Source organism: Saccostrea cucullata, unplaced genomic scaffold, assembly GCF_032062105.1.
Source record: "Saccostrea cucullata isolate Sc308-1 unplaced genomic scaffold, CSIRO_AGI_Scuc_v1 ctg456, whole genome shotgun sequence".
Taxonomy (NCBI): domain Eukaryota; kingdom Metazoa; phylum Mollusca; class Bivalvia; order Ostreida; family Ostreidae; genus Saccostrea; species Saccostrea cuccullata.
Window position 1 is genome coordinate 85,898 of NW_026927684.1, and position 19,565 is coordinate 105,462.

Sequence of the window (19,565 nt, forward strand, 5' to 3'; positions counted from 1 at the left end):
CTTTCTATTTAAGTGATAATTCTTATGGTATCGTGTATAAGTTTGAACCGGATTAAATATTATATGATCTATTCAATTGATTTTCAAACAATAAGTGCTCGTTTGTAATTGACAGAGGTGCTTAAAAATGATACATGTAATTATAATTTTCCTCATCTTAAAAACGTTTGTCATATCCGGATTGTGAAGTATAAAGTGGGAGACAACTAGATACAGTCTCACGCTTCGGCAATAAAGGCATGGAAGATCTGCAACAAATCTGGTACTAAAAATGCTTAAAATTATTTTTTTAATATGGCAACTGCATATCAAAATGTCTGACTAGCAGAAAAATACTAAAATAATACTTTTCATATTTCAGTAGCACTGGCGATGCTTCAAGCCGTAATGCAGGACAAAAGGTAATTTTTTTCACTCCAATAAAAAGGGTACATTGACGTAGATTCATATTGCTGAACAAGTTACATACAAAGTATTATATACATGAACATGCATTATTGTTAGTGTATAATTCTGCAAACTGTAGCTCTTTTGAGATTTAAAACTTCTCTTGATAACCGAGACAACAATTTTACACTCAATTTGGCATGAGGTGGTTATATACGTGAACTGGAGCGCGCTCATGCCCCTAGATTGCCCTCTGACATAAAATCTTATCTAGCTCTCTCTTTCCTTTTTTTCTCCCCGATCAATGATTCATTAATTAAGATAAATAAATCATTGTAACTCTCTCTTTACATTTCCAATAAATTTCCCCTTCTCTTTACAAAATGAAATGCAGTATATTTCCTCATTACATTAGGTATGTTTCAGAATAAGCATGAATATCCATTGTTAACAACCGCTCTTAACGTCAAAAAATATAGTGCACACGTTTTCATTTTAAAAATGACAGTTGAACGGCGTAAGTTTATGGCAAGTCATAAGAAAAATAATGTAAATATAAGAAATGAATTTAATTTTTTGAAGATTCATGAGGTATATGAACTACAACGCTTCACGCCGGCATATTTATCATGAAGCGCTAACGCGCTTCATGAAATATAAGTTAATCATATCATGAATCATCAAAAATTAAATTCATTTCTTAAATAAAATTGAAACACATTAAAGAGTTAAGTGGTAAATCAATATGGTTTGACCATCATCTTAGTTAAACATATTGCCTCTTCTATCGCTCAGATACACATATATATTAGAGATCAACATTGCAAAATACTATGATTTCTTCTTTAATGCTCCTCTTATGGGGGCTTTCTCAAGCTAAGGTAAAATATACTTGCCCAATGTATAACCTTATACTGGCCATATTATTGGTTTTCTTATATTGACTCATTTTCAAAATTAAGAAATTACAAAATTATCATTACACAGTAACAAACCCCATAGGCCTATGTTTATTATCATATCATATTATGAATTGGTTTCTTTTAAAACAATTGCACAAGCGGATAATTTTGTTTTCCAAAGCAATACTAAGATGAGGGTTTACTATCAAGTGCTGATGTGTAAAGGAAACATCCTCTATGACCACACTCATATCTTCGAGGGGTACTTTTTCTTTTTATGATTTGTGTGTTTATCTGAATTTATGCAAAAATGTATCACTGTTCGTTGCTTATTACTTTACATTCTATATTCTCAACTTTGAACATGGGTAAAAAAATTATTGCATGAACTCAACTAATTACAAGTGGGCAACAAAAAATTATCTTATTCAGGAAGCATATATGAAGAATTCCTAAAATGAGGGTTTAATATCAAGTGCTGATATGTAAAGGATAACATCCAGAATATATGACCACACGTCATTATCACGTAAAAGGCAAATCTGGTACTTTGATTTAAAATAGGGAATAAATACCTCTCATATTTGTGTACTTGATTAGCACTTAAATCCAGGCTAGGTAGTGTTTTTTCCTAAAAATCATGAAAACAGATACTAGAACAAAGTTTATATAAGTGAAATGAATAAAATTTTGCAAAGAATTGTTATATTTTAATTATTTTAATTTTTTCCTAAAGTTATTTGTAAAGAAAAGAGTGATAATTATAAACAACATAAAAAATATATTATTTTTAATAGTTGTAACCGTATGTTTCTTTATAAATAAAGATGAGTAGAATAGGCGGGCCTTAGTACAATAAAGGATATGTATGTCTAGGGGAATTACGTCATGTGACTATTTCGCACATAGTCGCTTTCAGAGAACAAGTGTACAGTACGATGACTGAATGACAAAACATGCTGTTTTACTGGATTTTTATATATCATCTCAGACACGTAGTGTAGGTCAATTTACACATTGGTAAAGTGGGAGAGTATATAGGGATCGGGATGTCCGTCCGTCCGTTCGCCCCCTCTTACGCTTTTGAGTACTCATCTCTTATCCGCGACTCCTCTTTTACCACTGAATAACATTTAAAGAGACTTGCACAGAATCTTTATTATATAGTGCCATTGTGCAACTTTGATCAGACACATAATTTGGGTTTCTCAGAGCAAAACATGGACACTGTCATTCTTTCTATAATATTGAAAGGTACCTATGGAACGCCATAGCTGCCTTATGTGGCTATTTCATATTATGCTGTGGTTATTTTATATGAAGATGGTGCTCTTGTATATGAAGATGGTGCTCTATTATATTATGCTGTTGTTATTTTGTATGAAGATGGTGCTCAATTTTATTATGCTGTGCTTATTTTATATGAAGATGGTGCTCTATTGTATTATGCTGTGCTGATATCCAGGCTAGGTAGTGTTTTTTCCTAAAAATCATGAAAATAGATACTAGAACAAAGTTTATATAAGTGAAATGAATAAAATTTTGCAAAGAATTGTTATATTTTAATTATCTTAATTTTTTCCTAAAGTTATTTGTAAAGAAAAGAGTGATAATTATAAACAACATAAAAACTATATTATTTTTAATAGTTGTAACCGTATGTTTCTTTATAAATAAAGATGAGTAGAATAGGCGGGCCTTAGTACAATAAAGGAATATGTATGTCTGGGGGAACATATGTCATGTGACCATTTCGCACATAGTCGCTTTCAGAGAACAAGTGTACAGTACGATGACTGAATGAAAAAACATGCTGTTTTACTGGATTTTTATATATCATCTCAGACACGTAGTGTAGGTCAATTTACACATTGGTAAAGTGGGAGAGTATATAGGGATCGGGATGCCCGTCCGTCCGTTCGCCCTCTCTTCATCTTCGCTAGCCAAGGGTTTCTGATACGCTACGCTCCTCATAAACCCTTGGCCTACGGTGTTCATAAAAATCGGGATTTTTTCCAGAGTTCTGATTGGATTTCAGTACACACCCGTCGACCAATCATCAATTGTTTTTTGTAAATGACGAATGTTTGCGTTCGGGATACTTCTTGACTCTTTAATCTCGGAATTGAAAAACGCGAGTAAACAACGATCCGTAAGATAACATGCAATTCTATGAATAGCTATGGTGTCATCCAATATCTTCTAAATATGTGATTAAGAATCTATATTGAAGCTTCCGATTTGTACTATAAGTGATAAATGAACATTACTCGATTATTGCTTCTAAATTATTCTTGAAAAAACTTTAATTTAATTTTTTTTAAACATGCGTCTTTATTTCTGTCGATGACGCAATCTGTGCGTACCTGATAGATTCAAGATCACGTGACGAAAATAATCCCGTCTTTTGACTTCACCGTAGGCAAAGGGTTTATGAGGAGAGTAGCGTATCAGAAACCCTTGGCTAGCGAAGATGCCCTCTCTTACGCTTTTGAGTACTCATCTCTTATCCGCGACTCCTCTTTTACCACTGAATAACATTTAAAGAGACTTGCACAGAATCTTTATTATATAGTGCCATTGTGCAACTCTTATTTTACTTTTTGATCAGACACATAATTTGGGTTTCTCAGAGCAAAACATGGACACTGTCATTCTTTCTATAATATTGAAAGGTACCTATGGAACGCCATAGCTGCCTTATGTGGCTATTTCATATTATGCTGTGGTTATTTTATATGAAGATGGTGCTCTTTTATATTGTGCTGCGGTTATTTTATATGAAGATGGTGCTCTATTATATTATGCTGTTGTTATTTTGTATGAAGATGGTGCTCAATTTTATTATGCTGTGCTTATTTTATATGAAGATGGTGCTCTATTGTATTATGCTGTGCTTATTTTATATGAAGATGGTGCTGTGGTTATTTTATATAAAGATGGTGCTCTATCATATTATGCTGTGGTTATTTTGTATGAAGATGGTGCTCAATTTTATTATGCTGCGCTTATTTTATAATAAGATGGTGCTCTATTGTATTATGCTGTGTTTATTTTATATGAAGATGGTGCTGTGGTTATTTTATTTGAAGATGGTGCTCTATTATATTATGCTGTGGTTATTTTATATGAAGGTTTTGCTTTAATATTATATTATGCTGTGGTTTTAAAATATGGAGGTGGTGCTTTATTATATTATATTATACTTTCATGTAAATTAGTTGAATCTGATTTGTCGAGAAACATTTGTTAAAAAACACTATTACCCACTGAATAATGAAGCCACGCCCTCTAGCGTAGCAACAGTCAACAAAGCTTGACGACGGGTGATATTCCAAAAAATAGCGACTGCGCAGAATTTATGCGCGCACGGTTCACTGTTATATGTATTTGTATAAAACATTCAGTATAATATAATAAATATTGCATGTAGTTGAGTGTAACATTGAAAATTTTCACCCCTCGAAAACCATTGTTTTTTTTATGTGAAGGTGGTTTTTTTAAAAAAAAAATATTCAATGTCAAGGTATTCCTCATATTTTTTTAGATTAAATTTAATACTGAGTTTATCAGCTATTATCTCGAAAAGTTGAAAGTAAAACAAATACTAGTTCTAGTAACTGATGTAATCAAAATCATTTGAATACACTATTGCTAGTCTCTCTCTCATTTTTCCTTTAGGCACTTGGTTTCAGGTTGGTGTATTTTGTGTAGTAATGTTTTTTTCCTTAGTGTGTCTAAATGCACTCGAAAACATAAAATTAAAAACGATCACTAAGATTAGAACGTTTTAAAAATGTCGTTTTACTGTATATAGTAAGAGTGTAGGTACGACAGAACTTTGCCATTTTCGGAAAATCTATAGGGATTTGTTGTCTCTGTCTTTCCGGGACACCTCTACATTCTACTATAAATCGTCCATTGCTTTCACTTTCAGTGCCAAGTACATGAAGTATCAAGACGTTTTTGTTTACTGCATATTTTATAAATAGTGATAGACGAAATGGAGATTTCACTCGAAACTCTGTCCGAAACTGGTAGGAAAAGTGTAGATATTGTTTAAAATCAAGAGTTAACCGAGCTGGGCACCCCGTAATATCGAAGACTGCAACTGTCCTAACGTCATTTCTTTTTTAAAAAGACGATAATATGGCATTTTTAAAATGTATTAATTTTTATTACGGTATTTTACCGAATTTATTCAGACACAGCTTGGAAACCAGAAGTCTCTGTCGAGACTGTAGCTCTACTGGTTTGTACTTATGACAAAGGATGAGAAAAGAAGCCATTGCCATCAGGAATTTCACAGACATTTCTATTTTTAGTAACAATAGCAAAACTGTTCATCGAAATCAAAAACTGATGCGCTATTTTATGTATCTTAGTGCAGTCTTCTTGTGTGCCAAGTAATACTGAAATCAGACCATAACTGTAGAAGGAATAGCGTTTTAAAGGAATTTCACAGAAAATTCTGTTTTCAGTAAGCATGGCAACACTGTTCATCGAAATCAAAAACCGATGCAATATTTTATGTATCTCAGTGTAGTCTACTTTAGTGCCAAGTAATATTAATATCAGACTAAAACTGTAGGAGGAGTAGCGTTTTAAAGGAATTTCACAGAAAATTCTATTTTTAGTAACCATGGCAACACCTTTCATCAAAATCAAAAACCAATGGACTATTTTATGTATTTTAGTGTAGTCTGCTTATGTGCCAAGTTATATTGAAATCAGATCAAAAGTGTAGAAGGAGTAGCGTTTTCAAGGAATTTCACAGAAAATTCTATTTTTAGTAACTATGGCAACACCTTTCATCGAAATCAAAAACCGATGCACTATTTTATGTATCTTAGTGTAGTCTACTTGTGTGCCAAGTTATATTGAAATCAAATGAAAACTGTAGGAGGAGTAGCATTTTAAAGGAATTTCACAGAAAATTCTATTTTTAGTAACCATGGCAACACCGTTCATCGAAATCAAAAACCGATGCAATATTTTATGTATCTTAGTGTAGTCTAATTGTGTGCCAAGTTATATTGAAATCAGATGAAAGCTGTAGGAGGAGTAGCATTTTAAAGGAATTTCACAGAAAATTCTATTTTTAGTAACCACGGCAACACCGTTCATCGAAATCAAAAACCGATGCATTATTTTATGTATCTTAGTGTAGTCTACTTGTGTGCCAAGTTATATTAAAATCAGACCAAAACTGTAGGAGGAGTAGCGTTTTGAAAAATTGTTTAGAGACAGACGGACAGACAGACAGACAGACGGACGGACGACGGACGCATTACTATCGCATAAGCTCTTCTGGTCTCTGACCAGTAGAGCTAAAAACCAATGCACAGAATTATGTATCTTAGTATAGTCTACTTGTGTGCCAAGTTATACTGAAATCAGACCAAAACTGCAGAAGGAGTAGCATTTTGAAAGAATTTCACAGAAATTTCTATTTTTAGTAACCATGGCAACATTGTTCATTGAAATCAAAAACCGATGCACAGAATCATGTATCTTAGTGTAGTCTACTTGTATGCCAAGTTATATCAAAATCAGACCAAAACTGTAGGAGGAGTAGCATTTTGAAAGAATTTCACAGAAATTTCTATTTTTAGAAACCACGGCAACACCGTTTATCGAAATCAAAAAATGATGCACAGAATTATGTATCTTAGTGTAGTCTACTTGTGTGCCAAGTTATACTGAAATCGGACCAAATCTGTAGGAGGAGTAGCATTTTGAAAGAATTTCAAAGAAATTTCTATTTTTAGTAACCACGGCAACACCGTTCATCGAAATCAAAAACCGATGCACAGAATTATGTATTTTAGTGTAGTCTACTTGTGTGCCAAGTAATATTGAAATTGGACCAAAACTGTAGGAGGAGTAGCATTTTGAAAGAATTTCACAGAAATTTCTATTTTTAGTAACCACGGCAACACCGTTCATCGAAATCAAAAACCGATGCACAGAATTATGTATCTTAGTGTAGTCTACTTTTGTGCCAAGTTATATTGAAATCAGACCGAAACTGTAGGAGGAGTAGCATTTTGAAAGAATTTCACAGAAATTTCTATTTTTAGTAACCACGGCAACACCGTTCATCGAAATCAAAAACCGATGCACAGAATTATGTATCTTAGTGTAGTCTACTTGTGTGCCAAGTTATATTGAAATCGGACCAAAACTGTAGGAGGAGTAGCATTTTGAAAAATTGTTTACAGACAGACAGACAGACAGACGGACAGACAGACGGACGGACGACGGACGCATTACTATCGCATAAGCTCTTCTGGTCTCTGACCAGTAGAGCTAAAAAAATCATAATACACAAAATACACTATACTGACTGAAACAAAGGACCTATGGAAAAAAGAGCGGGAACTAGCAATGACGTATTAAATAGGACCACCTTCATATAAAATAACCACAGCATAACATAATAGAGCACGATCTTCATATAAAATAACCACAGCATAATATAATAGAGCACCATCTTCATATGAAATAACCACAGCATAATATAATAGAGCACCATCTTCATATAAAATAAGCACATCATAATATAATAAAGCACCGTCTTCATATAAAATAACCACATAAAGCAGCTATGGCGTTCCATAGGTACCTATATCTTATCCGCAATTCTATACCACTGAATAAAGTTTAATGATACTTTCACACATTATTAGCAATAACAACGACGACAGACAACGAACAAATAAAACTCACTTGAACATTCGGCCAAGTGGAGCTAAGAGTTAAGAAGACCATGATCTTTAAAGAAGACACGGAAATATTTGAACCCCCCCCCCCCCCCCCCCCTTAAAACGAAAGGAAATATTTATCACTCATTCTTACATGATTGTATACGTCCGAAATGCAATTATTGCTTTAGTCAGACAATTAATATTGCAAGCCTTTTGAAAAACTTTTATTTGTTGTATTTATGTGTGGAGATAAGTTATTGAAATTGAAAAAAATGCTATTTATTATACGAAACAAGAGTAAAGTAACAAAGTTATGAAAAGAGCACTAAAAACCTTACTTATCTAGAAACCTACTTACTCCAACTAAGCCACACCAATCCGATACCTAACCCCACCCCACCCCATATGATTTTCAAGTTTTGTCAATTTGCATAATTTTAAAAATAAAAACAGCTCAAATTACTGTAGACGTACTTTTTTCCGCGGGGTCATAATTCCGCGGAATCTCAATTTCTGTTTAATCCGCAGGTAGAAAAGTACGCGGATTTCTTAGATTGTCATTATATGCCCTACATTTTCATTGAGTACGCTTGGAGAAATTTCCGCGGAAAATTTATGACCGCGTACATAGCGTAAATTAATACCACGCGGAAAAAAGTACTTCTACAGTATTAATATGAGAGTTTTTATGACCCCCCCCCCCCCCCGTTTATATTACGTGCTTGAAACTGAAGTGGTAATTCTGATATTTTCTAGGTGAATGGAAGGATAATAGGATTGGTGACAGCCGTTGTCTTGGTTGTTGTACTTGTTCTTGCTATTTCTATTCCGCTAACCCTGAGAAAGAACCAGGCATCTAACAACCCCAGTCCTCTCTGTAAGTCTTCGTAGTATTATTAATTAAAAATCTGGTCTAAAGTAATTTTTTTGTGATGAAACAATAGTAGTAATTAAAGAAGACATAAATTTATTATGTGTGGAGAAAATCACGTGTGAAGAACGTTTCAGAATGTACAAGAATGATGCAATGACAGAGAGAACCAAGGTACAATATCGGCCATGTTCTGGGGCTGTATCCCCTATAATGGTGTCAGAACAATGGAAACATGCATTCCATTATCTATATTGAAACTGTGGATAAATATCTTTGGCCACTCGTGTCAGAAACATTGGAAACAATCCTTGAATATTTCAAGAAGTCAATGTTCCTTGCCATGTAAAAAAATGGAATGCCTGGAAAGAAGATATAAATATTCCAATTCTACCCTCCCAGATAGCAGGATGCTATTGGACCTTTGTTGGGCCAACAATGCTCCTTATGTTGGGCCACCGTTTGCATTCAACATTGGGCCATCGGTAATTTGCTCATCGGCCCTTAATCAAACCAACTTGTTGGCTTATTGTTGGGCCAGTATAACAGTTAATATTGGGCCACTGTTGGGCCAATGTATTATTTCAATATTGGGCAAACGTCATTTTTGTATAATTGGGCCACTGTAAGCAATTAATGTTGGGCCAACGGTAATTTGCTCATCGGCCCTTAATCAAACCAACTTGTTGGCTTATTGTTGGACCAATGTAACAGTTAATATTGGGTCACTGTTGGTCCAATGTATTTTTCCAATGTTGGACAAACGTCATTTTTGTACAAATGGGCCATTGTAAGCAACTAATGTTGGGCCAACGGTAATTTGCTCATCGGCTCTTAATCAGACCAACTTGTTGGCTTATTGTTGGACCAACGAACGGATATTATTGAGCCATTGTTGGGCCACTTATTCTTTCAATATTAGGCAAACATCATTTTTGGGCCAACGTTGGTTTGTATCTTATTGGCTCTCAATCACGACGACTCATTTGCTCTTCACTGGTTGGCCATTTGTCCTCAAAATTGACAAACAAATATATACAATAAGGTTATACTAGTTTGTAGTACAGTTTAATGGTAAAAGCCCTTTAATACTATCTATATATGCTATATATGCTAGATTAATAGTTTAATACATATTCTCAATATCTCATAGAATTGCCATCAACAAGTATTGCATTGTAAGTAGCTCTACATTAATTAAAAAACTGAGGAAAAAGAAATCAAATTATAAAATTAAATTACAACACACTATAATTTTGTTGCTCAGTGCATGAAGAAAACATTAATAAAGAACTAAAAGTTGATGCTCACTTCGAGCGATACATGTAAGGTTACTTAAGGATGCCAGCGAAGCCCGTTATGCATTAATTATCCCATGTTTCCCACTGTTGTTGATGTCCGTGGCATACTATACTAACTAGACAGTGATTTCTTATATTTCCATTTCATTGTGAAATAAAATTGTAGATTTAGACTTTAAAAATGCAGACATAGATTTAAATTACACGAGGATTCCCATCCCACTTTCAATAGTCCTCGCCCACTGACGTCAAACATAACGGAAGCCGCACGAAATTTTCATGCATATTTTGCCTCCTTAGCGTCCGACTGAGAGACAGATGCGCACGAGATTTACATGTATAATAGGGCTTCTTAGCTCCTGACCTATTGACCTGCCTAATTTACATTCTGGTAGAATTATCAAAAAATTAACTCCGCTAACTTTCAAAGAGTTATCACAGAGAGAAAAATTAGAAATGGAAATATATGACTGTATACTCCCTCTTTGATGTAAATTTATGCACAAGTTCAGTAAATTACAGGTATAAATAAGCACGTCTAACAAATAAACAAAGCCCTCCTGTTCTTAAAATAATTCTAAAATGAATTCTGTCATTTTGTTTACTTACACAAAAAATGTTTCTGGCATCTGCATCGTGTTTGTAAGCGACAAACATACACAGAAAAGGGTAGAACTACAGGGTTGTCACACTATATTACAGAAAAAAGTTTAAGGCACTGCCACTTTCTATCTGATCCCTCTCCTAAGCCTCCTCTTCTCTCTCCCAAGTCTCCTCCTCCCCCTTCTTTTCTTCTCTGTCCGTTTCTTCCTCCCCCATCCCTGTTCTTGGCATACCTATTCTTTGATTATGTTCTCAATGTCTTTTTGGAATCTCCAGTAGCACTAAAATTGTAGTATTTGGTACTTAATGCATTTGTTACTTTTCTCAGTAAAGAGTAAACATAGAATTAAATTTACAAGTATATCACTATATGTTTGAGCTGTCAATTAAAGAATAACCGTCTTTTTGTTTTATGGTGTTATTAAGTGATTAGCTTGCGTGATGAATGCATTTATGCATAACATTTCTACGCTTGATCATCATCATCACAACGATTTTGATTCAATGTTGCCCCATATAAAATACATGTATTGAAAATTTGTCGTTACACTGAACAAATTTTAAATTTAAGAACCCAATTTATGTTTAGTACTGAATAAATTTTGTTTTAACTTCAGTTCAACATTTTCAAAATGTTTGATCATGTACTCGACGTTAAGTGTATATAAGTAAATTAAGGTCAGACGAGACGTTCCTCAACATCTGTTTTGTAAATCTTTGTAATGTATGAAAAATATTCAAAATTTTAATAACATTCTGATTTCTAAACCAGTTTCTAAACGTTTTTTAAAAATCCAAACACTTAAACATTTGAAATTGGAAAATTATTTTTCTTCCCCAAAGGATTATATAAGAAAAACTACCCCTGGTATCTTGCAGAAATGCCTGGTAAGGTACCTCGATTTTTTGTGAGTAAACATGTTTAAGTAGCAATACTTCAATGACAAAATCCTAGAAAAAATTATCTATTATTAAGGAACGTCTCGTCTGTCCTTAAGTGGTAGACTTCGGAAATGTATTCTACTAGACACAAATTTCAATCTAAATAAGGGGCAAATTATTTATTTTTTAACTGTATCAAAACACATTTTTATTTTATACTTTCAATTATTTTTCTTGTATAGAAACAAAAAAATTAATCACTGATAATTTATTTTTTTTGGATAAATTATAAGAATTTTAAATTTATTTTAGCTTGCTTGTATTTTCAAATAGGATTGGTTGTAGATTTATTTCTGATTGTAGAGATGATCGGATTTGTTAATATACAGATTTGTAACAATTAAATGTTTATATATACACATTGGCCCAATGTTGGTCCAATATATCGGGCCAACATTGGGCCAAGGAGCAAATTACACTGGGCCAACGTCATTTGCCAACATCGGCCCAATGTTCTTGTTGACGTTTCGCCAACAATGTCGCATTCATTGGGCCAATGTTGGCGCAACGTTGGGCCAATATCTGTAGAAATAATTCTCTACATAGGGCCAATGTTGGCCCAACATATCGGGCCAACATTGGGCCGATGAGCAAACTTAAATTGGGTCAATGTCATTTGCCAACATTGGCCCGATGTAACCGATTACATTGGCCCAACGTTGGCCCAATGTTAGCATGCTATCTGGGGTACAGTGTTGACCCAACAGCTCCTGGCCTCTGCACTTCCCCGTGTCTGATTTACACAGATTTGTACATGATATATCGTTTAAAAACTAAACGTTAATTCAGCTGTGCCGAGGCAAACATATTATAAATACTTACAAAAAGGATCCAGATATGCAAGGTATCAGTCTCATTACGATCGCTCGTGTCAGATTAAAAATGGCGCGGATATTACAAGTAGCCCGGTTGTTGTCTACCCATGATGCTCAGTCAGATTCATGGTATATTGGGCCATCTTAGGACCGATGCCAATCCCCAAACAAATATTTTCTCTCATGATAATAGTTTTATGATATAATGCCAACAGTTAGACCAACATTAGCGCACCATTATACATAACCAGCTATCAATATTCCATGTTGGGCTATCGTTAGCCCAATCAAGGTAACCCAACATAGATAATAGAACCATAGTGTAAGATTGGGCCAACGATGCTCTGCTATCTGGGTTATTACAAATAAATAAGCATAAACACAATTCAAAAAATAGAATAAAACACTCTTTGGTGCTGTGATCACTTAAGTGCAAAGTTAAAATGTTGAAAATATCATATCTAAACAAAAGCAGTCATCCAATGATAAGCATGGACATAGAAAGTCCTCTTGATTATTTTAGAATGTGCCAACGCTGTCCCAAAGTAAAGCTCAGCAGCTAATTATAAAATTGACACCATCAATTAGTTGGCAGTATAATAATTGGGCCAACGTTGGCCCAATATAAATATCCCATCTTTGAAACACCTAAACAATATAACACTTGTGTTTATTACAAACATTGTGCCAACGTTGGGCCAACATACTACTACCAACTTGATAGGACACGTTCTTTAAGGGTGTATTACAAACATTGGGCCAACATAATACTACCAACTTGATAAGACATTTTCTTTAAGGGTGTATTAGAAACATCGGGCCAACGTTGGTCCAACATACTACTTCAACTTGATAAGGCACTTTCTTTAAGGGTGTATTACAAACATTGTGCCAACGTTGGGCCAACATACTACTACAAACTTGATTGGACACTTTCTTTAAGGGTGTATTACTAACAATGGGCCAACGTTGGGCCAACATAATACTACCAACTTGATAAGACACATTCTTTAAGGGTGTATTACAAACATCGGGCCAACGTTGGGCCAACATACTACTACCAACTTGTAAAAAAAAACTTTCTTTAAGGGTGTATTATAAACATTGGTCCAACGTTGGGCCAACACCAGGATCCTTCCTTCCTTGGAAAGTGAAATGAATGGAAGTTGCTTACGTTGGACCAACGTTGGGCCAACATAAGAATTCCGTCATGGTCGAGAAGGTTGACTTGGTATCATTGGTCCAACGTTGGCCCAACGTTGTTCCCCCAACGCCAACCATACAACCTTTAGCAAATGTTGGCCCAACATAGTCATGCTATCTGGGCTGGCCTGCTCATATACTGTAAATTTAATAGAATATGTAAAGAGAGGTGTGAAAATCGACATCAAACACATAAATGAAATAAACAAAAAGTCAGATATTGAAATTGTCAGTAGTGATTGAAATTAAGGCATCATTTCCTTTATAAGCCTTAATCAAAGTAATACACATGTCAGATATGAAAGCCCTATCTCTTCTCAATCAAAAGTTAAAAGGAAAGATAATTGTTTAAAAGCAGGTCTGACTATAAGGCCAAGTTAAAAATCAGTGTACACTGTATATTTAGAAAAAGGTCATAGGTACATATGTAAATATACAGGTTATTATGAAAACCCTCCATTTTCTCTTATAAAATATTTTACCAATTTAAAGTGATGTAACAGTTAATTTTTTTAAGTAGGCCAAACGTCAAGGTCAAAAACCATGCTACACTTAAAAAAGTCTTGCCAAAGGTATTGCACATGTGAAATATGAAAACCTTATCTCTTCTAGTTCAAAATATATGGCCAAGGTCAAAGTTTCTTTTGTGACAGACGAACAGACTTTTGAATAAGATTAGATAGGGCCATCATATTGGACATGTGCATTACCTGCAACAAGATGTATCCGAACATGGTATGATTTTTGATTTCTTGACCTTTGCATTTGACGGTGATTATACCTCTGAATGACATATCGTTTGGCGTTCATATGAGACACAACATACCATGAATAATGGCATCCCATCCACTAAAACACTGAAAGCGGGGGACAACAATTTTATGATTTTACTTGTTAAAGTTATAAGTATTATTGTTGTTTGTTTTACATCACAAAAGTGTAACTCAGCATTTATAACGGTGGTCGCCATTTTGGGAACTAAATTATGGTCAACTACTGTATATGCAGCATAATTGATATGCTGTATTTTTACCAGAACTCACAGCATATGATTAAGTAATAAAACAAATGATCTGCAATTTTATTTTCAGCATCATGTCCTGCTGGGTACTCAGGTCAATTTTGCGATGTGCCGGTTTGTATGAGCATGTGCCATCATGGAGATTGCGTGCTCCCAAACACCTGCAACTGCAATTCTGGTTGGACAGGCCGTGCGTGCGACCAGGCAATGTGCGAAATGTCCTGCAGTCCGCATGGAAACTGCACAGCTCCTGATACATGTAGATGTGAGAATGGTTGGCAAGGAATGACATGCGAGATGCCCTTCGCACCCGGATTTAATCCCACCATGAGATATATCTACAATATATCTATATCCCATACAATGGAAAGTGATACCATGATGAATACTGATTCCTACACTAATGGCGTAGATGTTCAACAATTCCTTTCCAATGTAAACATAACATTTTCCGTTTCTGCTGTCCAAAGAAAGACAAATCACTCGATTGGGATGCTTCGGATTTTGAATGCAGTTTGTCACTCCGACTTTGGAAAACAAATAACAGATTTAAAAAATGCTACCTGCGACCAAGACTTAAAGAATTTATTACGCATTGAAATTATGTTTTCTCAAGATATGACGACTGGAAAAATTATGAATATTTACTACAATTCTTCTACCGAAGCCCAGGCAAACTTTATAGCACGTTTACTTCGCTTTATTGACTGTAAAACAGCGCCATCAAACGAGGACAGGATCGAAGAGACATCAACTAATGACGGAGAACAAACTTATTTGCTTCGCCATCGACTAAAACCTGAAAATGGCATGGATTGCTTTAATTTTAAAAGAGAAGTAAAAAATGAAGAGAATATGATTACCGATCGCGAGGAGAAGAAAATATGTATGGGAGAGACTGGGGCTCCTCAAATTATCACCATGTCAGAGTTTTTTGAGATCGGTAAAAATATGAATGTTAACGACTCTATAAACGGAGATGAATCGAATTTATCGCCTTTGCCCTCTTTTAAAGGGCGGGTCTTTGCAACTGGATCTCTTGTCTCCATGAAGAAAATGACTGAAGCTGAATTAGAAGATGAACTAGAAAATGTACAGATGGCCTTAGCATTTAAAAATATCCAGTCTTCTCCCATCGACGAGTTCGCGTTCAGGAGGATTTCCACGGAGGAGGAATACAAACACAGCAATGCTCCTCATGATATTGGTCACCTTCTTCGTCACCCATTCCGAAATCTTCGTCTATCACTTGGTCTTGATTTGGTAAGGAAAAGCCAATCTACCATTTCCATCATTGGAAAGATGATTTTCTCTCAAAGTGTCGCAGACAGAGATTCTAGGTCACTTCTCATAGCGATTCTTGGGTCATCGCAAACCTTATCGGGACAGAAAATCCTGATGCAACTTTTAGATGCCGAGGAGAAAGTGAATGGTGACCATTACCTTGCCTTGGGTTCCGTGGCTCAAATGTTAAAGCCCTCCGAAGATATGGTTTCGCTATTGCGTAAACTTTTAAGTAACACCCTGGATGAGGATGTTAAAACTAGGGCTGTTTTAGTTCTTGGAGTACTGGGAAGTAGGGGATTGGATCATAAAGTTGTTCCTATCTTGACTGAAACATTGTTCAAGAATAATGTCCCTCACGATGAAATTTGTTTATTGATTTCAGCTTTAGGGAATACTCACTCAGAAAAAGCTTTAAAGCCTTTGTCAAAAGTTTTAGAGAACATGGAGACATTTTATAAAATTCTTTGTTTAAGAGCTCTGAAAAATATTCCTGGTCAAAAAAGTTACAAGCTTGTTTTACACGCCCTTTTGAATACAAGAAATAAGACGGTAGCTCTTCAATGTTTAAAGACGCTTAAATATAAAGGAAATTGGATCAACAAGAATGACTCAAATTCCATTCTACAGCTAGCTCACAACACGAAAGATGTAGGAATAATTTTTGCTATTAAACACATGTTTCATCAGCTACATGAACATGCTATTTGTACAGAGAAACAAAAGGAGGATTTTCACTCCAAATCATTGATAATAAACGAAATTATTGTCAAACTTCAGAACCTGGAAGTACAACTTTTTGAGTTAAAACGAGAGTCTCAGAATTTTGGTGTGTACTTTAATATGTCGGTGGATTCTCAAATACGTGGTTCTGAGTATGATTTCAATGCCAATTCAAACCTTGGCATAAAGGTGTTTGGTAAACGTATAAATGTTTTGGAGGCAGGATCTGCTAACTCGCTGCTTGACTCTGGTATGTTTATGTCTTCAGTTTTTATGACTTTGAATTTATTTGGACGAGAGTACGACTTATTCATGAAATCTTGGAGATTTGAGCTAAATTTGGGTATCGTAGAAGGAGATCCATGCAAGGCGAATAATGGTGTTATCAGGCACACCCTGTCTGAGCACTTTCAATTTGGAAACTTTACTTTTACGTATGGTATATTTGGAATAGCCACAGTCAATTTAAAGGTGGGAATCAGTGCTCCTGTTTCTTTTGGATATGGATTCAGTATTGTTGGAAATGATGGTGACATGGTACCACAGCAAGTGAATGTTGTTGCAAAGCCTGAAGCAAACCTGACCACAAGTGTTGCTGCCTCTGTCGGTGGCACTTTAGCGCGAGTTGGGGTAAGAGGAGACATTGCTGTTCTGACTGGAAGTGTGCAAACTAACGTTGCTTTGAATTTACAAAATCGAAACTTCTGTCATTTTGTAGATGTCAATGGGCACGTATTACAAGGTTCTCTGTACATTTTCGGGCAAGTAGGTTTCTCTTTTTTTAAAAGAAAATTTGAAAGGAAACTTTTTGATTGGACTGGAGTTAATATATCAAGAACTGTAACGGAATCCTTCTGTTGCTCAAAGGTTTTTCATTCTACCAAAGAAACACCCATTCGGAGATGTAGCATGCTGTACCCTGTTCTTTCAAATACTAGTGGAGTATCTTGCAACAGAAAAATGTCTGAGAGTTTATCAGTGCTCACTTCAGTAAGAACGTGTTTAAATTCAGTAAACAGTAGTGGTTGCCCGACAGGCCTGACACAAGCTTTAACAAATGAAGGCATTCATATTTTTGGCCTTAAGTCTTTAAACCAATTAAAGAAAAGTTACGTTTTAACCACTAAACATATAATGCCAATATTAATTACTAATACTGGTGATTATTACGGTTTAGATAGATCAGGTAATGTTGTCCAAGTAAATGAGTATGACAATGTTACAAAGGTTAAGTTGTCTCTCATAAACCTGTTAGCTAGTTTGGTTTACAGTCCAGAAATAAAACAAGTTTATGGAAGTTTGATAAAGAAACAAAGTCTATCACAACAGCCACCAACATTGTCTGTAGTAAAATCCACTTCTAAAGTACTCGATCTCAGACCCTATTGTTACAAAATGATGGCGATTTGTGAGAACATAAAAATGGGGAAAATGTATCATGGTGACAGGATGACATTTACAGAAAATAAAGAAATCAAATCATTCAACGACAAGGAGGCATGCTCTGCGTACATCAAGTCTAACGGAATCAGATATCCGTTCTATTGTGAAGCCTACCCGTTCTCGTTTACATTACAGGGAGGTAAAGGGGCCACTGTAATGTCCGTCAACGTAATGGAAAGGGATGTCAAAATGGAGGCATTCCATGCTTTTATTAGAAGTTCCGGGCTGAAAGGGGGTGATTCTTTTGTTGTTATTGTATAATATTGAGAAAAAAACACGTTCACAGTTATGTTTTCTTTAAAATCCATATTAAAACTATTGAAACCACCTGTTCTTTGAATTTGGAAAAGATTGCATTATGGTTATACATCTTCTGTTGGTAATATGAGGAATAGATATTATGTAGAAAATTTTGAAATGAAATAAACGGAATGTATGTAATGCATACATATAATATACATATGTATCTATACTTTTATTGGTGAATACTCTTACTGTTTTAACTTTGGAAATGCTATCTTTATTAAAAGAAAGTAATAAAGTGTTTCTTTGTTCTTGTTATTTTGGGAGGATGATTTTTGAATGACCCATTCAATTATAAGAAGCATATAAATATTTACAAATATAATTACAGTTTAAGTATCAGTAGTTGTCTATATTTTTATTAATTAAAGACTCTGTAATAATATTGAACAATTACCTGTAAGAACGTGTATAGTCGATATAAAAAGAGGGAGGAAGATGTACGTCTCTGATCTATGCTTGACCCGATGTACGCATATTGTAAGAAATACAACTCTTCTTTAAATTTCTTCAAATAATTTAAAGTTAGAACCATCTGATTAAAAAACACGAGGTAAAAAGTTTTAAAATCAAATCGTTTTAGTGAACATGCATGGTTATGTCAATAAAGTAAGAGTTTCACTGTAAACAATACTTCAACAACTCAGTACCCAAATATATACCTGTATTTAAGGATATTTTTGGAGAAGCATTTTGCACGATCGAGTATGTCTATTTACAGTTTTCCATTTTACTTCAGTAAATATGCTATACATTTATAGTGATTGAAATATTTTTATATCTATCTTAAAAATCTGTTTCTGGTTTAATTTTTTTTGGCATTGTTTTCCCTTTACATTGTATACATGATTTTAGAATACCACCCTGGGGCACGTTTTACAAAAGAAGGTACAACTAACACCAAAGTTTCATTCTGCTATAACTTTTTTTTAGAAAAATTAAAAATGTTTTCAATCTTTTTAAAAGTAATTTAGAGAAATGTTTTACTGCTAGCAAAATTATAAACATTTGGCATAATTTTTCCAACAAGTCTTAAGTTCTTTAGTAAAACGGGCCC

At 34.7% G+C, this 19,565-nt stretch overlaps 1 protein-coding gene across 1 annotated transcript; it reads left to right on the plus strand.

The window, feature by feature from the left end:
- The first annotated feature begins 141 nt into the window (after nucleotides 1–141).
- On the plus strand, nucleotides 142–18,470 carry LOC134275204 (uncharacterized). The gene is made up of 4 exons (XM_062757460.1): nucleotides 142–262; nucleotides 362–401; nucleotides 8,756–8,867; nucleotides 14,826–18,470. Exons 1-4 carry the CDS (start codon nucleotides 240–242, stop codon nucleotides 18,464–18,466), a joined length of 3,816 nt encoding a protein of 1,271 aa, XP_062613444.1. The 5' UTR covers nucleotides 142–239; the 3' UTR covers nucleotides 18,467–18,470.
- The last annotated feature ends 1,095 nt before the right edge of the window (nucleotides 18,471–19,565 follow it).